This window comes from Triturus cristatus, chromosome 1_2 (genome assembly GCF_964204655.1).
Source record: "Triturus cristatus chromosome 1_2, aTriCri1.1, whole genome shotgun sequence".
Taxonomy (NCBI): Eukaryota; Metazoa; Chordata; class Amphibia; order Caudata; family Salamandridae; genus Triturus; species Triturus cristatus.
This window is the reverse complement of record NC_140580.1, coordinates 139,837,647-139,861,317: the sequence shown is the minus strand read 5'-3', so window position 1 is coordinate 139,861,317 and position 23,671 is coordinate 139,837,647. Positions and strand designations below refer to the sequence as shown.

General features: G+C 47.9%; 1 protein-coding gene across 2 annotated transcripts in view; it reads left to right on the top strand.

Moving 5' to 3' along the window:
- Positions 1-22,530, top strand: part of TDRD1 (tudor domain containing 1) — a 1,654,170-nt gene extending 1,631,640 nt beyond the window's left edge. For both annotated transcript variants that reach the window (XM_085603291.1, XM_085603292.1), the window contains one exon: positions 21,778-22,530. In XM_085603291.1, coding sequence (XP_085459417.1) covers positions 21,778-21,867 — 90 coding nt within the window. In that variant the 3' untranslated portion in view covers positions 21,868-22,530. The remainder of the gene's footprint in view (positions 1-21,777) is intronic.
- The last annotated feature ends 1,141 nt before the right edge of the window (positions 22,531-23,671 follow it).

Here is a 23,671-nt window from a genome sequence, read left to right as displayed (position 1 = left end):
TCAAAATACTCCTTCCCAGACCCATCCTTTGGATTTGGAACTCTGAGTATGACTTGCATGAACCCAGTTTTTCACACCAGCACACTTTACTGCAGTTGTCGTAGTCAGAATAACTTGTCTTGGCCTTCCCCACCTTGGAACCAAGCAATTTCTTCTTCTGTGCACCTTTATCCTCACCCAGTCCCCTGGACTCAGATCATGGGCTTGTTTCTTTTCAAGTGTTGTAGCGTCTTCTCCAACCTGGTGAAACACAGAATGAACTGCGTCAGCCAGGCCTTTACAGTAATCCAAAATCATGTAATCAGTTATTGTCATCAATTTGTTGACGGGCACGAATGCATGTCTCATCACACGTCCCATCAATATTTCATGTGGACTCAACCCTGTGGTTCTATCTGGAGTAGACCTAATAGTCATTAGTGTAGGAAGGTGGATATCTGACTACGGTTACCCCCAACTTTTTACCTAGTGTCTAGCTGGTTTTTCGACTTAGTTGGCCTGAGATCCTGCCATTCAGGGTCTCAGGCTGTCTGCTCTCTCTTTAAAATGGACTCCATGTACCCTAGGTACATAACCAATTGGTAAGGATCACCTTATTGGACCCTGTACAGTGTACCCTAGGTACCCAGGGCATAGGTGTACCCTAGGCCTCCCAGGGGCTGCAGCATGTATTATGCCACCCCTGGTCTGGCCTTCCAATCAGACACAACTGGCTGATCACTCAGCTGGGGCAAGGTCGTGTAATCACCCCTTGCTTAGATATAGTATGTCTATATCAACCCTCATATATAGACACATGTGTACCTATCAGTCACTCCTATGGCAGGCCTTAACAATCCTGGAGGCAGAGTGCTTGGTAACATGTGAGATGGTGCTCTAGCATGAGCTGAGCCTGTCTGCAGCTTTCGGAACCAAGTCCTTATAGCTGTTCTATGATATAGCCTACCATATACTCTTAAAGTGCCTTATAATCTTAGACGGTTATGGTAACTATGGTTTGGCTTTATCGAAACATGTCGTGTAAGGTGTCTAACACTGTGGACTAATACCCCCATGCCATTTCTGGACATGAGGATATTATTCCCCCCTTCCAGAGGGAAAGACATGTTAAAATCATACTTCACTGTTAGCCTCTGACCAAAGCCTCAGCATCACAAAATGGATGCTGCTGCCACGACACAAGTCTGACCTCCTGCAGCTGGGAGTGATCCCAGCCAGGGAGGCCTGGACAATAGGTTTCCTGCTTGGGGAGGTGCTAGCACCTCCCCAGACAGCCTTTAGTGTATTGGGGCAGGGTGGGCTGAAAGGAATGAGACATGCCTGGGGCACACAAGGTGTTCCTTGCATAGTCCAGTTCAAACCGGCGCTGGGGCACTCCAGCCCCAGCTCTGGCGCGAAACTGGACAAAGGGAAGTGGGTGTAACCACCCCCTCCCAGGTCCCACCCATAAGGCGTGACCTAGCAGGTATCCCAGCCCCCCAGATTAGTATAAGAGTGGGAGTTGGGCCTCAAGAGATTAGATTATCCTGAACCTGCAACTTGAACAGAAACTCTGGACCTTCGACATTCGACGAAAGAAGAAGACTGAAGAATCTCCCTTGTGGCCAAGGAGTGGCTACCCTGTGCAAACAGGCACCATCAAGAGACTACCCTTTGCTTTGCCCACGTTCTACGAGGAACCGACTGCAGAGCCCGACCAGAGCCTTGACTTCCAGACCTCTCCGACCCTGATCCACATCCACAGCAAAGCTGAGATCCGTGGAGGCGACGAGCGACGTGGGACCGGCTACCTGGGAAAAGTGGCTAGTAACTTCAAGCGCAGCTTCTGAGGCACCCTCGAAGTTGTGCACCGGGGATTGAGAAGCCCCAACCCCAAGCATCATCTGCACCGAAGATCAGCCCCCCACACGCCACGAGTCCTGCGTGGGGCCCTTCTGCATTTTCCTGCTTGCCGCGTCTGTCCGGTTGCTTGCCCGCTGGCTAGTGGCCTTTGTGACGACGCACCCTGAAATCTTCTGCGCTGGGTTGGCTCCTCCAGACTGGCTCCCGCTTCTCTGCAAAGAAGAAGCACCCCAGACCTTCCTGGTCTGCACCAGAAGCAAGTCCTCCGTTCTTCGTGGGTTCCGCTTGCCAAGGCTTGGTGAGTCCTAGTCCAACTTCGACGCCGCCGACAGCAAGAGCCTTCGTGGGACAGCTCGCCTCCTGGTCCTGGTCGTCCTCGACGCTTCCTGGTCCTCCTGGCTGCAGCGACAAGCTTCACCTTCACCTGCAATCTTCACGACATTGCCTGGTTCCTTCCTGGTTCCACGTGGTCACTGGCTAGAGACCTTGACTCTGTCCCTTCTGCTTGCAGGTCTCCTCTCTTCTTGATCCCGGCCTTGGGATCCACCGGACACTCTTCACTGACTGCCTGTCAGCATCTTTCTTCAGGCATCCATAGGAGTCGACGACGAAAACCGACGCATCTTCACCCCTATGCACCCGCAGCCTGTGGGCTAGGTAACTTGGGTACTCCGGTGCTCATCAGGATAGTGACTATCCTAGTGTCTAGTTTTCCAGTCTCAACTTCCTAGCTACTCCGGAAGTGTCCTAAATCTATCGTTTTCTAAACTGTACTATTGCTAGTGACTTTTACGCATTACGCGTGAGTGTTTACACTCTGCACACGAATCCCGTGGGCCTCCCACTTCCTAACTAACGCTAGTGTAGTGTAGCCCCAGCGATTCCCTAGGCCTAGGCCTATTCTATTTCCGTGACAGTGGTCCTTATACCACTTACTTAGTATATGGTTTGCGTGGCCCCTAGGGCCTAACTGTATTACTTACCTGTGTGACTTAATGTATGCTTAAATAAGACTGTGTTGTACTTACCTCTAATCTCATAAAGAGTGCTGAGGGTTTGACTAGAATAAATACACTTTATTTTATATATATATCTGTTGTGGTGTCCTTTCATTTGGTATTCAAGGGATTATATATGGTATCACAGCTGGCTTCACATGCCATTCAGAGTTTAGCGTAAGACTGCTTTTGTCCATGCTACCACTAGGATAGCTGGTCTATAAGGTTGACTTTACAACCAATCACCATAAGGGTATTTGGACTGATATAAGGTGTACACTAGAACTAGTGACATCATACATCAGGCCAACTTCTCACAATTAGCACTAGAGGCAAGACATCAGGCCATTTCATTCCAGTGGCTAAACACATCTTACCAATTCGGTTTTTAATTGTGCCATTCATCTGTTCAACAACACCAGAAGCCTCTGGTCGGTATGCACAATTTAGCTTCTGCTGTATGCTCAATGCTTCACAAATTAAACCCATGAGCTCATTGTAGAAGTGTCCACCTCTGTCTGACTCAATTGTCACTGGGAACCCGTACCTAGGAATCAATTCTCTTAACAGTAATTTTGCCACTGTTATTCCATCATTTCTCCTAGTCGGATAGGCCTCCACCCATCTTGAAAACAAACAGACTACCACTAGAACATACCTCAATATGTTCACTTGGGGCATTTCAATGAAATCTATTTGCATTCTGGTAAAAGGACCTCCTTCTCTGCCTATTGTTCCTAGGCTTACCACTGTCTTCTTTCCAGTATTGAACTGCTGACAAATTAAACATCTTTGACAGATGCTCTCTGCAATCAACCTGAACTTTGCATTGTACCAGGTTTGCTTAAAGGACCTAATCATAGCGTCCCTCCCCAGATGTCCCTGGCCATGATACATCCTTGCCATTGTTGACAACATGCTATTTGGCATGACTGGTCTTCCATCTCTATAGATCCAAACATGATCTGTCTCTCTTTGGGCACAACCTGCCTTAATCCAATCTCTCATTTCCTGCTTCATCCTGCAACTGTTTCACTTCATCCCACGTTTCCAGGACATTAGTAAACATCACAGAACAAAAAGACATCTCCCTTTCTCGTCCCCTGTTAATCGAATGATTGTTCTTTGCACAATACTGTGCTATGTCATTGGCAAAACGATTACCAAGAGTAACAAAATCATCTCCTTGTCCATGAGCAGCACATTTTACAACTGCTAGTTCTTTAGGCAGCTGTATCGCCTCAAGCAACTTCCCAATCACTTCAGCATTCTTTATTGGAGTCCCACTCGACGTCCAGAAACCTCTCTGAAGCCAAAGTTGGCCAAAATCATGAACCACTCCAAATCCATACTGACTATCAGTCATCACAGTCACTCTCAGATTCTTCCCAATTTTGCAAGCTTTAGTCAATGCCACCAATTCAGCCACTTGAGCAGATCTTACTCCTTTCAAAGACGAAGCTTCCATAACTTCTGAAACCTTGCACACTGCATATGCTGCACTCAGCACACCATCATCAGTTCTCAGACATGAGCCATCCACAAACAACACATGATCACTCTCAGGTAATGGCAAATCTCTTATGTCTGGTCTGGGTTTTGTGCAGTAGTCAAGCACATCCAAACAATCATGATCAACATCATCTCCCACATTCACATTTTCAGCATCTGGCAACAAAGTTGCTGGATTCACATTTACACATCTCTCAAGAGTCACATTTGATGCTCCCAATATGATTTTCTCATATTTAGTCAGTCGACTATGTGACATATACTGAGTTCTGCTTCTTGTCAAAAGAATTGCCACATCATGAGGTACGAATACCCTTACAGGATATCCCATTATTATACCCTCACTCTGTTCCAAGCTTCTGCATGTAGCAGCTACTGCTTTCAGGCAACCTGGCAAACCCACAGCTACGGGGTCAAGTGTTGATGAGAAGTACGCAATTGGCCTTCTCAGTTGTCCGTGTTTCTGAATCAACACTGAAAGTGCACAACCATTTCTCTCACTGCAGTATAACTCAAACTCCTTCTCATAGTCTGGCATTCCCAAAGCAGGAGCTTCACACATTCTGCTCTTTAACTCTTCAAATGCTGCCATTTGTTCTGCATCCAGTTCCAATGGGTCTCTCACCTCACTTTTGGTCAATTTAATCAGTGGCTTTGCTATCAGGGAGAAATTACTTATCCACTGACGACAATAACCTACCATCCCCAGAAACATCCTCACTTCTCTCTGGGTCATTGGGGCTCTCATTCCTCTGATAATCTTAATCCTGTCATCAGTCACCTTTCTCAGACCCTTTTCAATATTGTGTCCAAGATAATGCACCTCTTTCTTGCAAAATTGCAATTTGGCTGGAGATACCTTTAACCCTCCATCTGCCAGATGATTCAGTAAAGCTATGGTATCTACTTCACAAGCTTCACGTGTCTTCGATGCCACAAGTAGGTCATCGATGTACTGCACTAGTACTGAGCTTTCAGGCATGATCAAACTCTCCAAAGACTTCTTCAATAACTGATTGAATATCGATGGACTCTCTGTATACCCCTGTGGGATACGACACCATGCTAAAATACGCTGTCCAAACCGAAATGCAAAAATCGGCTGGCTGTCATGATGCAATGGAATTGAAAAGAAAGCATGACACAAATCAATTACCGTGTACCACTTAGCATCATGAGGAATCTGATACAAAATCACTGACGGATTTGGCACAATGGGACAACATGCCACCACAATTTTGTTAACTTTTCTCAAATCTTGTACAATCCTGAATTTTCCATTAGGTTTCTTTAGCCCCATTATCGGTGAATTACACGGGCTACTCAGTAATTCTCTCAAAACACCCTGTTGAATCATCTTGTCAATTATAGGGGTTATTCCCTCAATTATTTCTGGTGTCAATCTATACTGTGGGATATTAGGATAAACAATTCCTTCTTTCACTGAAATCTTCACTGGATCTACATTATTCATCAATCCCACATCTTCTCCAGTAAAATCCCAAACCGCTGTTTTCACTGTGTGTCTCAACTCTTGAGGCAAATCGTCTGGATTAAACACAGCATACGTACCAACAATCTCACTCTCTCTATTATCTAGAGTCATCCTGTACAACACATCCTCATCTGGTGTCTCAAAAGCTATTCCATCCGGAGTACAGAAAATTGTGCAATTCATCTTACACAATAGGTCCCTACCTAACAAGTTCACTGGACTAGTGTCACAGACTACAAATCTGTGCATGTCTGAAAATTTCCCTATTCTTACCCTTACTGGTTCGGTAAGACGAGTCTTAATCTGTGTATTTGCTACACCAACCACTTGGATTGCTTCGTCCGAGAGAGGAAGATTTCTAATATCTACTGACCTGACAGTTGATCTCGTCGCTCCTGTGTCTACCAAAAAAGTAACACTTTCCCCATTTATTTTCCCATCTACAAATGGTCCTGCCTGGTCCATTTCTAGAGTTGCACCAAGTATGCACTCTTCCTCCTCTCTTCGGCACCGTCAATAGTCCCCTTCAGACTCACTCCCCTCATTCTTTAACCAGTACTGCTGTACCGGGTTTGAACGTCTCGGTTTGTTTACCTGCTCATCATTGTAGAATCCTGAGTCCTGGTTATACTTTTGGGACCCTCTATTCTGCGGCAAGGGCGGCTTTGGCTCTTGACTCTGCTGTCTGACAACCTTCTGCTGTTGCTGCTGATGATTACACCCCTCGTTCTGCACCTGTTGATTCAATGATTTATTCTTATTACTCACTAATGGTGGATTGGTACACTCGGATCTCCAATGCCCCAATTGTCCACAGTTGTGACAAGGGAACTTCTTCTTCGCTTCTTCTAGATTCCCCTTTCCCTTTCCTGTGCCATATCTGGGCCTATTTCCTGGATTGTTTGCTTGTTCCACCAGCTGTGCTTCTTGTCTTTCTGCAACTTTCATCTGTGCCCACATTGCCTTTTCTTTCAGCTTTCTCTGCTTTGCCTCAATCTCATCACTGAAGTATTTTGCATGTCTTAAGATTTCATCAATCTTTTTACTCTGCCAGTCAACTGTGTGCTCACGAATCCTTTCACTGATTTCAGGTCTCAAGCCATATACAAACCTGTATACAAAATGACTCAAATCCTTATCACCCAGGTGTTCATCTCCACTGAACTGTTTAAAAGCCAGTATCAGCCTTTCAAAAAAAGCATGAACTGATTCTTTCGCTTCCTGATGTGTTCGATCTATCTTTACCCAGTCTGTCTCTTTTGGGGGTACCTTATTTTTCAGGAACACAATAACCTGTTCATACTTCCTCATGACCTCTGGGTCTGGAGCTCCTGTTTTCGGATCTCTTGGGTACTCCTTAGCAGGCCAATCTACAACTATTTTACACTCTGCCCACAAGTCTGCTGGAACAATTATATCAAACAGACTATTCAGATCAATCCACAGCACTTTTGACAATTTCACAAACCTATCTACCTGCCTATACCACTCGACGGGCTTTTCTCTCAGTCTAGGGAAATCATTCGTAAATGACAAAATATCCTGTCTAGTCCATGGGACATGTACATGTCCTCCTCCAGGAATCTCTCTCATAGGATAAGCATCCACTGTTTTTTCTTTTTCTCTCATAGGGAAAGCTGAATAAGTCCTGTCCACTGAATCTTCCCTTTTCTTGTACCATCTATCCTTCCACTTTTTCACATCACCCCATTTTCGCAATAAGGCAATCATTTCCTTAATCTGCCCTATTCTGCCAATACCATTTAGATTTTCAATGTCTTTATCCGAGAAATCCATCCTGTAAGACTTCTGCAAAGCTTTCACCTTATCCATGTCAACTCCTAGTTCACTCGCTATTGCTTTTAACCTGTCATGTGTACTCTTAGCCCTCCAGGTAATGCTCTTGCACTTGAATAACTACTCTCCATCATGATGGTTTTTCAATATTTCTGTTGGAATTGTTCCTGCAATAAGCTCCTCCAATTCACATCAATTGCCTGTGAATCTTTATCCTTTTTTTGAAGAACTTTCAACCAATCATTCAAATCTTCAGCTGTTATTTCAGTAGATTTTTTCACTACACCCACTTGTTCTGCCATCCTCTGTGGTTCCAAAATTGATCCTCCTACACAACCAGCATTCAATCCTGAATTAAGCTGTACATCTGATCCTCCACTACATGTGTCATGTCTCAACTGTCTCATATTATTTTCTCCCGTCCTCATTCCTGATTCCTCCAAAGAACAAGAACCAGTCAAACCATTTCCAACATAGGGAACTGTCAAACCATTTTCACCCATTTTTTGTTTATCAAAAATAGGCACAACCGGACCTATGGTTACAGGCACTGTAACAGCTTCTAGATTTTTCGTCAGCTCTCTAATTTTCTCAGTCAGCTCAGATGTAGTTCTGGCTAATTCTCTTGTTTTCTCATCACCAATTCGATTCTCTCTCTCTCGCTCTCTCTCTCTCTCTCTCTCTCTCTCTCTCTCTCCGTGAAAGAGCTACCACTTTTCAGATCAGGTGTCACAACCTCAGTTTTAACAATTCGCAAAGTATCTCTGATAGGAGTAGCAACTGGCGTTCTCTCTTCTGGTTCTGGTCTATATGGAGGTGGTCTCTTGTAAATCATGTCATCCAAGACCTCATCCTCATAATCATTAGCCCCATACCTTCTCACTTCTGCATCAGGCACCTTTTCCGTACCCTTCCTCTCTTCCTTCTCGTCAACTGTCCTCATAGGATATAATCCCTCTGACATACTAGCATCTCGCCATCTCCTCATTCGATCATGATGAGTTTCACGATCATATTTCCTCCCAAAAATATACCTATAATTGCCTCCACTCCTCTGCTTTTCTCGCTCATGTACCTCATCTTCCCATTCTACCAAAGCCTCGACTGTGTCGGCCTTGGTCTATACTCCAGACACATCATCTTTTCCCGTAAATTTCTTAACACAGCCAGATTAAATGAACCATGTTCCGGGAACGCTAAAACACCATCCTCCTTAGTGTACTTAGCCCAGTTGTCTAACCATATACAGGTATGATACCCATATTTCGCAACCATGAAGGATGCAGGAGTTCTTGTCGGAGGTAGCAATTCACCTTCTCTAGTTATTATGTTCTTATCCTTGTCGAACCATCTTTTAATTTTGCCGAACAAGGATTTCTTCTTCTTTTCCTCCGTTTGGTAATACATTTTAGCGTTTACCACTATTCTCTAGTCTCTTCCGCAACTGTATGATCTTTTGTCCAATAATAGCGCAACTCACACTAACGCACCAATCCTGGAACGTCTACGTCACCCTGTACTCCTTCCAATCCCTGCGCGGCTCACACCAACGCACCAATCCCAGCGCGAGCACTGTTCTAATCCACTGTCCAATCACAGCGCGGTTTGTCTCTGTCTCCCTGACGTCAGTAGTCGCTGCAGACGCTTCTGCTTCTGTCTCCTGTCACTCGTCTACCCCTCCTTTACAAAATCTTCTCAGTAGACTTCGTTTCAGATTCTACAAGATCTATTAGTTACAACATATAAACATCTCCATTGTCTGCTTCGCTAACCATAGAATACTAAAGAAAAGTCTTTTCCACAAGAATCCCGCTTCTCTCTAGAACAGCGCTTGCCTCTGCTCTACCACGGAATTATTACTTTCGTTGACACAGTAGCACATCCCTCTACTCTGCCCTTCTAGCATGCATCCATTAACCTTTTCCTCTAGGAATGCTCCAAAGAGTCTCACAATCAACTAAATGCTCATACATTCACGCACTTTCATACCAGGAAAAATGTAGCACATCCACACAGAATCCTGCCCTTCCCGAGAACAGCGAACAGTCTGTCCCACTACAGAATTATAACACACGTTAACCAAGCAGCGCTTACCTCTGCCCAATCCTTCAGGCAAGCTCAGAGAATACCTATTACTTCTCCAACAGTAAGCTTTAACGGCAAACCTTACGGATCCCTGGGACTTAAGACCAGAGTTTCACAGATAACCTTCGCTACCATACGCACTCCTTTTATACTGAAAATATGTCTCTAGTAGTAACACACAACGATGTCACTGATTCCGAACCCAGACAATGCGACGCGCAACTTCAATTGTCACACGTTTTTCCTGCATACATACAGGTAATTCCAACAATCCCGTCTATCCCGAGAGCAGCACTCACTTCCCTCTGCCCTACTACGGAACCGTCACCAGCTCCCCACGTTCCAGAAGCCGTACACACTACATAGAACTCAAAACGACGACTTCAACATATAGTATTAGTACATATATCATCATCAACCAATAAATCAATAAATCCAAAAGCCTATGTACAAGCAATCTATCAGATCAAGACAATAATCTAAAACCATCATACTGCTACCAAAAAATAAAAACACGGAAGAAGGAAACTCAAACTGAAAAAATGAAACATCCATGAATGCTCTTCCTCGGAATCATAGTGAAGCCACCGCAAGTTTATCAGAGTTCATTGTGGCTTTATTCTTTTCCAAGGGCAATTGGCAGCGAGCCTGGAGCCGCTGTCCTCACGGAAACTTTCAATACAGACAGAGGCTGTGGTCAGGTGACTTCCAACCATGTTCAGCGAGGCCTCTTGTCAAATTTCAATCACTCGAGTGCAGGCTGTAAATAGCGGCCATCTTGGATTAGGCCAAAACAGACCATCTTAATTAAAAGAAACACAAAACAACGTTACTACATCGTAATGACAATACAGTGTTAATACCCACTAATACCCTTATGTGTATGCAATTACCTAGCCTTCTGCGACATAAAGAAGCATTAAAGCACGTTAATTTTAAAGCGCAAACACAAAACAAACAGCACTTTTGTAACACTTATTTTATTAATTTGCACACCAACTTAGTTCACGTATTAATTAGGCAACATAAATGCATTCCCACGTGTAATTTCTCTCATTAGTAATGTTGATTAATCAAGAACTTTAACAAAATTAGTAATTAATGATTAATTATCAGTAATTTTAATCATGACATATAAACAAAACTGGAGTTTAAATCTCAATAAATTTTCAATAGAAAACCCTGCTCCAGCACACACACCACACCCTCACTAGAATCATGTCCCTGAATGGAGATCACACTGATACTCCCTCAGGAGAGGAGAATCCTAGACAGATTCCCTCTAGATATGATGCATTCACTTTCCAGGAGATGAGACAACTGTGTACCTCCAGGAGATTAAAACAGGGTTCCAACCCTACCCTTAGACAGCTAGTGGAGCTTCTGGAGGCCTATGATGCTGAAAGAGCTGCCAAGTATGGTGCCATAGCTGTAGATAAGGGCCTCCCCTCCACAGAAGAGACCCCTGACTTAACTGATACAGATGAGTCAGAAGAGACCTCAGAGGAAGAGGGAGGTAGCAAGACCCCAGTCAGAAGACTTAGTCAGGCTAACTTAAGCTTGCATGGGAGCTTGCATGGGAGCTTCCCTTACAGGCCCCCAAGTAATCTTAAAAAGAGAGATAGGAGGGGTAGGGCTCCCTCAGGGGACTCTCTCCACTCCTATCACTCAAGAAGCTCCAATGCTTCATCCCACAGGGGGATGACTTCCCCCCCAGAGGAGAGAGTATGAGGCCAGAATGAAGGAAGCCAAACTGAGGATTGAAAGGGAAGAACTTGCCCTTGCCAAAGAGAAGCTTTCTCTGGCCAGAGAGCAAAAATTGTGTGGGTCAGAACCCACGGGTGGCAGCAACATTCCTAGAGATAGGAATAGGTCTTATGACCATAGAAACCTAAGCAAGATAGTCCCCCCATATCAGAATGGGGATGACCTCCACAAGTGGATGACTGCTTTGGAGAGGGCCTGCAAAGTACAGCAGGTACCCCAGAGTCAGTGGGCAGCTATCTTGTGGCTCTCCTTTTCTGACAAAGGTAGAGACAAGCTCCTCACAGTCAATGATGAGGATGCTAACAATTACAAAGTCCTGAAGAGTGCTCTGATAGATGGGTTTGGCTTAACCACTGAGCAATATAGGTTGTTGTTCAGAGACACCCAGAAGACTCAGACACAGGACTGGTCTGATTTTGTGGATTGTGCCACTAAGGCTTTGGAGGGTTGGTTAACTGGCAGCAAGGTGCAGGGCTATACAGGATTGTACAACTTGATTATGAGGGAGCAGATCCTTAGTAACTGTGAAAACCAGCTTCTCCATCAACACCTGGTAGACTCAGATTTGACCTCTCCCCAAGAATTGGGAAAGAGGGCAGATAAATGGGTCAGGACCAGGATTAGGCCTAAAAATCAGGGTGGTGACCAAAAGAAAGATACCACCAAGCCTCAAGAGAAGGGTGGGGATAAAACAAAAGAGAAATCTTCCTCAGGGCCCCAAAACTCCACACAGGGTGGTGGGTCCCAAGCTCCCTCCTCTACCACAGTCAAAAAGCCTTACTGCCATGAATGTAAAATTCCTGGGCATTGGAAAACTGACAGCAGTTGCCCAAAGGCTAAAACCAAAACTGTTCCTCCAATTACTCCTGTCACACCACCTATTACTGTCAGCAGTAATCCCCCAGGTGGTGGGAGTGCCCTCAAAAATGTGGTTGGGTTTTCTTGGGGAACACAGGGGGACCCTGGCTTAGCCAATTCCCCTACAGCAGCTACTCTTGTCTGTGATGGTGGCATGGGGTTTGCCAACTTCACTGCCTGTCCCAACACCTTGGGTAGGTACAGACAGGAGCCCTACATCAATGGTAGAAAAGCCGAGGCCTACAGAGACACTGGAGCTAGCATCACTATGGTGGCCCATAGGCTAGTTCCCTCCGAGCAGCTTTTGCCTGGTTTCTCATACCAGGTAACTAACATTGATGGCAAACAGAATAGTCATCCCATGGCAGAGGTATGTCTCAGCTGGGGAGGTGTCATTGGCCCTAAAAGGGTGGCAGTGTCTCCAACCTTGCCTGTAGACTGCTTACTGGGGAATGACTTGGAGCTCTCTGCTTGGGCTGGAGTTGAACAAGACACCCATTCTAAAATGGTAGGCCTTTCACAAAAGGGTAGTGGGGTTGTGCCAGCCACAACCCATGTCCAAGTAGATTTCCTCCCTGAAAAGGTAGGAAGGGCAGTGGTAGCCACAGCTCAGGCAAAGACAGACTTCCCTGTAGAGATTGGCAGAGCTGTGTCAGTCACAGCTCAAACCCAAACTAAGTGCCTCCCTGAAAAGGTTGGCAGGACTGTAATGGTCTCAGTCCATACTCAGACTGACATAGGTGTAGTAAAGCCTGAAACTATGGATCACTCCACACAAACAGAGAGTAGTGGGGAGGAAGAAAAGTCTCCCTCTCCCCAGACATTAGGAAAAGGTCAGCCTCCTCAGGGATCTGACCTCACCCCTTGTGAAAGAACTGCCCCAGAGGTAGCCAGGCCAGGCCTGGCATGGCAGAGCCTCTGATGTCAGTGGACCCTTCCAAGGTGGAACCCAGTCTGGTGCAGGTAGCCTGCCTCTCTCTACCCTGCCTCAGTCAGCCCAGGGCTGCAGAGGTCAGGGAGGGCAGTGGACCCCAAGAGGGCCCCTATCCACAAGAACCCCCCCCCCCCCATCAAAAGAATGAGGACTGCCTGGCTAGTAGCCCTAGCCAGGTGATGGGTAAAAACGTTCCTGAGGGATCTCCTTTACAGGTAGTTAGGGACCTCCCCCAGAGGGATTCTGTTGGGCACAGGCAAACATGGGACCTTAGGGCCCCAAACCTGACCTGTCCCTCCAGTAAGCCCACTAAAGGGACCCAGCCTCCAGCTTTAGGTAGCCAGAGGCTGACCCTGAGAGCACAGTGCAACTCAGTTAAAGAAAGAAAGGCATCCATGGTGGAGGATGATTGGAGGAAGCTGAGGCCTCACTTTGAGGACACTCACTTCAGTACTCCATCTCAACACCAGCCTTTTACTTTGCCAAGACACACCAAAGGTAGAGATTCCCTATGGTGGAGACCCTATGATACCATTCGGGTGAGGGATTGCTTAGTGGACCATGAGATGGGGTAACCATGCCAGTGCTGGTTCTTCCTTATATTGCCACTTAGGCAATATAGGCTTACCTGGTCAAGGACAGCCTTATCTCCCTTCGTTGGGGGGGGGGGGGGGTTGTGAGGTGGATATCTGACTATGGTTACCCCCAACTTTTTGCCTATTGTCTAGCTGGTTTTTCGACTTAGTTGGCCTGAGATCCTGCCATTCAGGGTCTCAGGCTGTCTGCTCTCTCTTTGAAAAGGACTCCATGTACCCTAGGTACATACCCAATTGGTAAGGATCACCTTATTGGACCCTGTACAGTGTATCCTAGGTACCCAGGGCATAGGTGTACCCTAGGCCTACCAGGGGCTGCAGCATGTATTATGCCACCCCTGGCCTGGCCTACCGTTTTGAAACAACTGGCTGATCACTCAGCTGGGGCAAGGTCGTGTAATCACCCCTTGCTTAGGTGTAGTATTCCTATACCTACCTTATATATAGACACATGTGTACCTATCACTGTGTGGCGTGGAGGCGACGAGGGATGTGGGACCGGCGACTTGGGAAAAGTGGCTTGTAACTGACTAGCGCGACTTCTGAGGCTTCCTCGAGGCTGTGCTTGGGGAATTGAGAAGCCCCAATCCCAAGCACCATCTGCAAAGAAGATCAGCTCCCCACACTTCACGTGTTCTACGTGGGGCCCTTCTGCACCTGAGTTACTCGACGTGTTGTCCGGTTGCTGGCCCGTTGGCTAGTGACCTCTGTGACGACGAACCTTCAATTTTGCCTTGCTGGTCCGGCTCCTCCAGACTGGCACCCGCTCCCCTGTGAAAGGGAAGCACCCCAGACCTTCCTGGTCTGCGACAGAAGCAAGTCCTCCATCCTGTGTGGGTTACGCTTGCCAAGGCTTGTTGGGTCCTAGCTCGACATCGACGCCGCCGACAGCAAGAGCCTTCGTGGGACAGCTCGCCTCCTGGTTCTGGTTGTCCTCGACGCCTCCTGGTACCCGTGGCTGCTGCGACAAGCTTCACCTCTTCACCTGCATCTCCCCGACATCGCCTGGTTCCTTCCTGGTTCCTTCCCGGCTCCTGGCTGGTGACCTAGACTCTGTCCCCTCTGCTTGCAGGTATCCTCCTTCCTGATTCCATCCTTGGAATCCACCGGACACTCTTCACTGACTGCCTGTCAGCAACTTTCTTCAGGCATCCATAGGAGTCGACGACGAAACCCGACGCAAGTTCACACCTATGCACCCGTAGCCCGTGGGCTAGGTAACTTGAGTACTCTGGTGCTCACAAGGGTATTGACTATCCAAGTGTCTAGTTTCCAAGTCTCTAACTCCTAGTTCCATCCGAAGTGTCCTAAAACTCTTAATTACTAAATACTACTATTTCTATCGACTTTAACGCATTACGCGTGAGTGTTTCCACTCTGCACCTGAATCCCGTGGGCCTCCCACTGCCTAGCAACTGATAGGATAGTGTAGCCCCAGCGATTGCCAAGGCCTATCCTGTGTTCGTGACAGTGGTTCTTATACCACTTACTTAGTATATGGTTTGCGTGGCCCCTAGGGCCTAACTATATTACTTACCTGTGTGACTTATATATGCTTAAATAAGACTGTGTTGTACTTACCTCGAATCTCATAAAGAGTGCTGAGGTTGTTTTGACTAGAATAAATACATTCTATTTTTATAATATATCTGTTGTGGTGTCCTTTCATTTGGTATTCAAGGGGTTGCAAATGGTATAACAGCTGGCTTCACATGCCATACAGAGTTTAGCCTAAGACTGCTCTTGTCCATGCTACCACTAGGATAGCTGGTCTATAAGGTTGACTTTACAACCAATCACCATAAGGGTTGTTTGGACTGATACAAGGTGTACACTAGAACTAGTGACATCATATATCAGGCCAACTTCTCACACCAGTGGTCTGGACACCTCCCCGGACACTGGTTTCATCTCTCCTCCGACTGTGGCCTCGGAGGAAGGTGCAGCTTTTTCAGTGGTGCTGCGCAAGGCGGCCGACGCCCTTGGGCTGGAGTTGCCTGCTGTGGCCGTGCGGACTAACCTCCTCACTGAAGTGCTTCAACCGTCAGCAAGCTCCTCGGAGCCTCTGCTGCAGTTCAGTGAGGCACTAGTGGACGTTCTGCAGGGCACCTGGTCCAAGCCCTCCACAGTACCTCCTGTGGATCGGAACGTGGCCCAGCGCCACCACCCCGTCCCGGGCGACCCCAGTTTTCTGTCCCAACACCCCACGCCCGAGAGTCTGGTTATCCAGGCCTCAACCTCCCAATCCTCCTTCCCATCCGCTCCTCCGGATCGGTAATCCAAGAGGCTGGAACAGTGCGAAAAGAAGCTGTTCTCTTCCCATAGTTTGGGCCTGCGGTCTTTGAATACCGCTTGCCTCTTGGACCGTTATTCCCACTCTCTGTGGGATACGGTGGAGGACGTGCTGCCCCTGTGTCCGGAGGAGGCCCGGACACGGCTCGCCCAGGCTCCTGCCAACGGGCAAGATGCAGCACGACACGCTATACGATGTGGACTAGACACTACGGACTCACTGGGTAGGGTGATGTCAACCACGGTGGCGCTCCGTCGCCACGCCTGGCTGCGGTCCACGTCTTTCTCGGGGGATGTCCAAAGTACCCTCATGGATATGCCCTTTGATGGCGCTCGCCTTTTTGGCGAGAAGGCGGATAGTGCGCTGGCGCGCTTCAAGGACTCCCGGGCTACGGCCAAGTCCTTGGGCCTCTCGATCCCGTGTCTAAGGAAGGGGCGCCCCCTCACGTCCGCCTAGCCACCGGCCGCAGACTCAACCTGCATGCGGACGTGGATTCCGCCGAGGCGGTACCGGGGGACAACGTGCCGGTCAGTCCACATCCACCCCGGCAGCATCCGCCTCAAAGCCCTCCTAGTCCGAGCTTTCGGGCCCATTCCACGCCAGTGGGCGGCAGAGTTCGCCATCTCCTGCTCCACTGGCGTTCCATCACTTCGGACAGGTGGGTGCTGCAAATCGTCCGATGGGGCTACTCCCTCCCCTTCGAGACGACCCCTCCAGCCATGCCACCGCAGTACCACCGTATGTCGGGGGATCACTTGAATCTTCTGCGGGAGGAAGTTGCGGCCCTCTTGGCCAAAGGGGCCGTCAAGCACGTTCCTGGTCCACAAGTAGGTCGTGGTTGCTATTCCCACTACTTTCTGGTTCCCAAGAAGGGCAAAGGGGTCCTACGCCCTATCTTCGGCCTCAGGAGCGTCAACGCCTTCCTCCGGAAGGAGAGGTTCAAGATGCTCACCTTAGCTCATGTTCTGGCTGCCCTAGACCCTGGAGACTGGATGATAGCGTTGGACTTGCAGGACGCTTATTTCCACATCCCCGTCTGCCGGCCCACCGGCGTTACCTGCAGTTCACGGTGGGTCAGGAGCATTTTCAGTTCACCGTGCTCCCCTTCGGCCTCACCAGTGCCCCTCGGGTGTTCACGAAAGTGATGGCGGTGGTCGCAGCTCATCTGCGCAGACTAGGGGTTCCACTCTTCCCCTAGCTCGACGACTGGCTGTTGAAGGCGGGTCCGCCCCAGCAAGTCGTCTCCCACCTCCAGACTACGGCCGACCTCCTGCATTTGCTGGAGTTCTCCGTCAATGTGCCGAAGTCGCATCTGAGTCCCTCCCAGAAGCTCCTCTTCATCGGAGCGGTTCTTGACTCGGCGCAGTTCCGGGCCTATCCGCCAGAACCCCGGGTCCAGGATATTCAGGCTCTGATTCCCATTTTTCAGCCTCTATCCTGGGTTTCGGTCAGGTTGCTGTTGCGGCTTCTGGGTCTGATGGCCTCCTGCATCCTGTTGGTGCATCACGCTTTGCAGTGGGTCCTGAAGTTTCAGTGGGCCCAGCATCTAGGCAACCTGTCCGACCATATCTTGATCTCAAAGGGCACAGCGAAGCAGTTGCAGTGGTGGCTTACGAACTGCGATTGGGTCAGCGGCAGATCCCTCTCCCTACCCCAACCGGAGCACGTAGTGGTGACGGATGCGTCCCTCCTGGGTTGGGGGGGCCACATGGGGGAGGAGGACTCTGGTCTCCGGCGGAGTCTCGGCTCCATATCAACCTTTTGGAGCTGAGAGCGATCCGACTTGCACTGAAGGCATTCCTGCCCGTTGTCCGGGGAAGTGTGGTGCAGGTGTTCACTGACAACACCACCGCCATGTGGTATTGCAAAAAACAGGGTTTTGGTGGGGTCTTGGACCCTTTGTCAGGAGGCTCTGCGCCTCCGGACATGGCTGGAACATCAGGGCATCACCCTGGTGGTTCAACATCTGGCGGGCTCTCTGAACGCCAGAGCAGACAAATTCAGCCGCCGGTGCATGATGGATCACGAATGGCGTCTGAACTCGGATGTGGTGCAAGGCCTCTTTCGGCAGTGGGGAGAGCCTTGGTTAGATCTATTCGCCACCGAAGAGAACACGCAATGTCAGCAGTTCTGCGCATTGGACTTTCCAAGGCGGCAGTCGCTCGGGGACGCCTTTCGTCGCGAATGGAGTTGTGGTCTATTGCACGCCTTTCCGCCTATACCACTTCTGCCCAGAGTGCTGAAGAAGATCAGGCGCGACCAGGCCCAAGTCATCTTGGTGGCTCCGGATTGGGCAAGAAGGTACTGGTATCCCGAGCTACTCAGTCTGTCGATCGATCCCCGATACGACTGCCTCTTCAGGAGGACCTTCTGTCCCAGCAGCAGGGGACGGTCCTGCACCCGAACCTGTCCAGCCTCCACCTCCATGCGTGGAGATTGAGCGGCGACAGTTGATGCCATTTGACTTGCCTCCTGAAGTCTGTGATGTGATTCTGGCAGCCAAGCGTCCCTCCACAAACCGGTATACGCCTGCAGGTGGAACAAATTTGTGGCATGGTGCACAGCAAAGGCTGTGGATCCCCTTTCCCCCCTCTTTCTGATGTTCTCCTCTTCCTTCTTTCTTTGGCCCAGCAGGGCTCTGCTCTGGGCACTCTTAAAGGTTATCTTTCTGCTATCTCTGCCTTCCTGATCAGCCTTCTCTCTGCAAATCCCCTTTTGTTTTCCGATTCCTTAAGGGCATTACTCACATGTTTCCTCCTGTCCCTTTCGTAATGCATCAGTGGGATTTGAATCTTGTTTTGACATATCTGATGTGCGCTCCCTTTGAGCCACTTCATAATTGTCCTCTTCGTCTCTTGGCGCTTAAGACTGCTTTCCTGGTAGCCATCACCTCTGCTAGAAGGGTGAGTGAGCTCCAGGCTCTCTCTTCTAAGCCTCCTTTCCTTTCTATTCATCCGGACAAGGTTGTGCTCCGCACTCGCCAAACTTCCTTCCTAAGGTTGTGACTGCCTTTCACATCGGGCAGTCTTTCCTCCTCCGCATCCCTCGAAAGAGGAAGAGCGGCTCCACAGTCTGGACCCAAAACGTGCGCTCTCCTTCTATCTGGACCGCACAAAACAGTTCCGGGTGGATGACCAACTCTTCGTTGGCTACGTGGGCGCTAAGAAGGGGCGGGCGGTGCACAAGCGGACCATCTCTCAGTGGGTCGTTTTGTGCATCAAAGCATGTTACTCCTTAGCTAAAAAGGAACCTACTGTTGGGCTGAGGGCCCATTCCACTCGGGCCACGGCGGCGACGACTGCCCTGGGTCGGGGAGTCCCCTTGCAGGACATTTGTCAGGCAGCAACGTGGGCCTCACTGCACACGTTTGCCAAGCATTATTGCCTGGACAGCCAAGTCCGGAGAGACGGCTTCTTTGGCCGTTCCGTTCTCCAAGACTTTCTGGTGTGATCTTGGTTCGCAGACCCACCGCCGGGGTTGGTATTGCTGGGGTATCTATTCTAAGGTGAGGAATCTAACTAACATGTTTCTTTCAGATGAACAAGTTACTTACCTTCAGTAACGATGTATCTGTAAGAAACATTAGTTAGTTAGATTCCTCACCGACCCACCCATCCTCCCCGTTCTGCGAACCGATATCTAGGGTTGAGGTCATCCTTTTCAGGACCCTAGACTTTATTGGCACCAGTGTCGGCCTCTTGCATGGCTCTGCGTTCCAGGCGCGGAAAGCTATGTACAAGAACTGACGTCAACGCGCGAGGGCGACGTCTAAGTACTCAGACGACATCATTCTGGCGCACGACGACGGACGCGGAGCCGCAGACGACGCCTAGCGACGCGCAAGGGGTATTGCTGACGAAAAATCTTTCCGGATCCAGCCTGACGCCTGGGGATATTCTAAGGTGAGAAATCTAACTAACTAATGTTTCTTACAGATATATCGTTACCGAAGGTAAGTAACTTGTTCGTCTGGGGCTTAGTAGGAGCTTAATGGAGCCAAAGGGTCTCAGCCTGATGAATTCGGCCCTAGCTCCAGAGAGTCTTGGTCAGGGAACTGGGCATGCCATTCAATCCTAATCCCAGTCCCCCCTCGACCAACCTCAGCCAGCCTCCTTCCCCCTCTCCCTAGCTCCATCCTCCAGCTCCTAGTCCCCTGGGTTCTGGGTCACCCGCCGAGCCAGGTAGGTGAGGAGTGAAGTGATGGGTAGAGCTTGATCCCTTAGTGCTCCTGGGGCTGTGTTGGGCTGCGTCAATCAGCTGAACAAATTGCTTGCCTTCGGTAACTCCTTATCTGGTAGAGACTCCATCTGGCTGCAGGTTCCTTACCAACCCACTCATCCTCCCCACTCTGCAACCAGATTACAAAGTTAAGGATTAAGCCCTATAAGGGCCATAAATTTGAACACCAGTGGTCAGTGTTCATCGTGGCTCTAGGCTTCTGGCATGAAACGTCGCGTAAGAAACGGACGTCAGCATGCATGGGTGATGCCTGTATAGGCATCGTGCATGTCACTTTTAGCAGGGACAACTCCACGAGGAGATTAACGGCGCTACTTACTGGCAGACAGGTTACTGCTCAACAAAAGTTTCCAAATCCAGTCTGATATCTGGGGAATATTCTAAGGTAGCGAATCTGTGGCTTGATAGATTTTCTACCAGATAAATCGTTAATGAAGGTAAGTAACTTGTTCTTTCAGGGTTCAGTAGGGTAGGAATCCATTCGAACTGACCTTATCCTACTTACCTTCTGTAATGTGGTTTTTGAATGGTATGTAACCTCTTAGATTCGTTATACCACCACCCAATCCACCTCCTCCCCCAAGTGTATTGGTATGATTTATTTGGATCTACCATCTATGTCCAATGCATCTCTGGGGTTGTGGAACAAAATTGGTTGAAGTGATGCCACTGGCATCTGTGGCGTTTTATATGGATTCTCTATGTCACTTCTGTTGTATTTTCGAAAATCCACAGCTGATAAAACTCAAAGCCACTTGGAGCCAGTAACCAAACATTTGTAGGAAAAATATTCTGGATTCCATGAAGGGCTTGCGTAAAGAAATCTGTGAAAGTCTGTATATCCATGAGAAAGAACATTCCTGAAAGTAGTTTGCTCTTTCCTTCATTACATTTTTTCTTGTAGATGGTTCTCTATCCCAGCTCTTAGCGTTCACACTAATTTGTGGTTCTTTAAAATCCTGCTCTCCTCATTTGAAGGTTATTTGAGTATCGGCCACATTTATCAAAGCAATAAAAGAACCAATTTCTGATTAAATCTTTGCATCAGTCCAAAAGCCTTTATGCTATGTCTGTATTTTTTCTTAAAGCAATAGGGGACTGCAGGGTGTATGTGTGAGGCTGGGGTCATGTAAACATTGTGTTGACTGAAGTCTTCCATCTACAGAGTTTAGTTGTGAAATGTTAATGTTTTCTTACTGATTGTACAGTATTTCAGTATAGTACAGTATGATGTTTAGAAGTCTGTAAATATTCCACCTTCTCTGTGTCAATGTTTTTTGGGAGATACCTTGGAAGATACCTTTGAAGTAATAGTGTTGGTTATTTTACATTGTTTTGAAATGTTTTTTGTCTTCTGGCAGGTGGCAGCATTGGAACTGAAAGTTGACCACATAACTGGGAAACTAGAAAAAACTGTGTCCAGCAGAATGAAGTACATTTCCGAAGAGTAATTTATTTCAGTTTAGAGCAGGAAGTATATTTGCTACCATTAAAGCTTTGTTGATCCTATTTATGTTAAGGAGGTGTGTTCTTAGTGTTAACAGGTCATGGGTCTTAAAGCTTATACGTTTGTGCTTTTGTTTTCCTTTGGACTTTGTTAATGTTGCTTCATTACACCAACAAACTGTAACACAACAAAAATAGTTGTGTCTTAGTCCCAGCACTCCCTCATTTAGTCTAATCATTCCTTTTAATGTTCTATTTCTTAATCACTGTTCTTCATTTCACAACTGTGTGGAATAAAAGGTGAAAAGTTTGCTTTCAGGCCTTGACCTCTATAATTATTAATGTTTTCTGTATTTACATGTGAGGTGTTTGCAGTCTGTTGATAATTACAATGCCCAACCAAGGAAAACAGTTTTTAAAGGGAAACTGCTCAACTTTGCACGGTGATGTACGATGACCTCTCAGTATTGTAAAGTATTGATTTCTCGAACTACACTTAGAGTTTGCATGATAAAGTACATTACTTTTTTTTTCTGATAGAAGGTTAGTAGTTGATGTTGGTAGTGATCCTGCTTTACATCTCACCCGGGTTTTCTATGACCATTTCGTAACCATTGTGTTGGAACCCTAAACATGGATATAAATAAAAAACAAGATTTGACAAAAGCTATAGTTGTGGCTTATTCATACTAAGTGTTTTTATGTGTTATGCGGGCTAAGTGTGTAAAGGCCAGAACCCTGAGGAGTCAACTTGTGTGAGACTGAATGCAGTGATATAAGAAGGACAGAGAAGAAGCTGTTGAAATAATGAAGTAATATACAGGAAAAACACTGAATAAAATACCAAGTCTCCTGTTAGTAGCTCCAGACTGAATAATAATTGACTAGAGTGCAGGAGAATGCTTGTAGGAGGCTGGCTTAGTATTTGGTGCACATTTATTTAACTGAAGCACCTTGAATTAATCCAGACATATCTTATGGTGATTTTAGTGGTCTTAGATAACCATAGAAAGCTCTCTTGGAGGTAGCTGTGGAGAGCATCCTTCAGGCTTAGTCCAGAAGGATTGTTAAACAGCTTGTTTTGCCAGAACTAATCATATAGTGTAGGTTAAGTGAAAAAGAACCCCACACTGTAGTTATAAAAATAGTAATTTATTAATCTGAAAGAAACACGTTAGTTAGATTCCTCACCTTAGAATATCCCCAGGCGTCAGACTGGATCCGGAAGATTTTTCGTCAGCAATACCCCTTGCGCGTCGCTAGGCGTCGTCTGCGGCTCCGCGTCCGTCGTCTGCGTCGTGCGCCGGAATGACGTCGTCGGAGTACTTGGACGCCGCCCTCGCGCGCTGACGTCAGTTCTTCTTTTTTCCGCGCCAGTAAGCGCAGATCCGGGAGAGCTACCCCTTTAGTCATTTTTTGACTAACTTTTTCGATCCTTTTTGATCTTGTCTCGACTCCGGTGCCGGTAGGATGCCTGGTTTTAAAGCGTGTGCTGACTGTAGCCGCTTGATGTCGGTTACGGACCATCACCGCCGGTGCCTTTACTGCTTGGGCCTCGACCACGACGCGGAGTCGTGTTCGGACTGCAAGGCCCTGACCTCGAAGGCTAGACGGGAGCGGTCCCGTAAGCTTCTCGAGATTCGCCACTCGGCTCCGCGCCCCTCTCGATCCCGGTCCAGGAGGAGGTCCAAGGATCGGTCGCGGAGCCGCAGCCGACGTCATCATCGGTCGTCGGGATCCAAGTCTTCGGGTAAGTCGAAGCACTCCAAGAAGTCCAAGAGGCGACACCGCTCTTCGGACTCCCCTCGC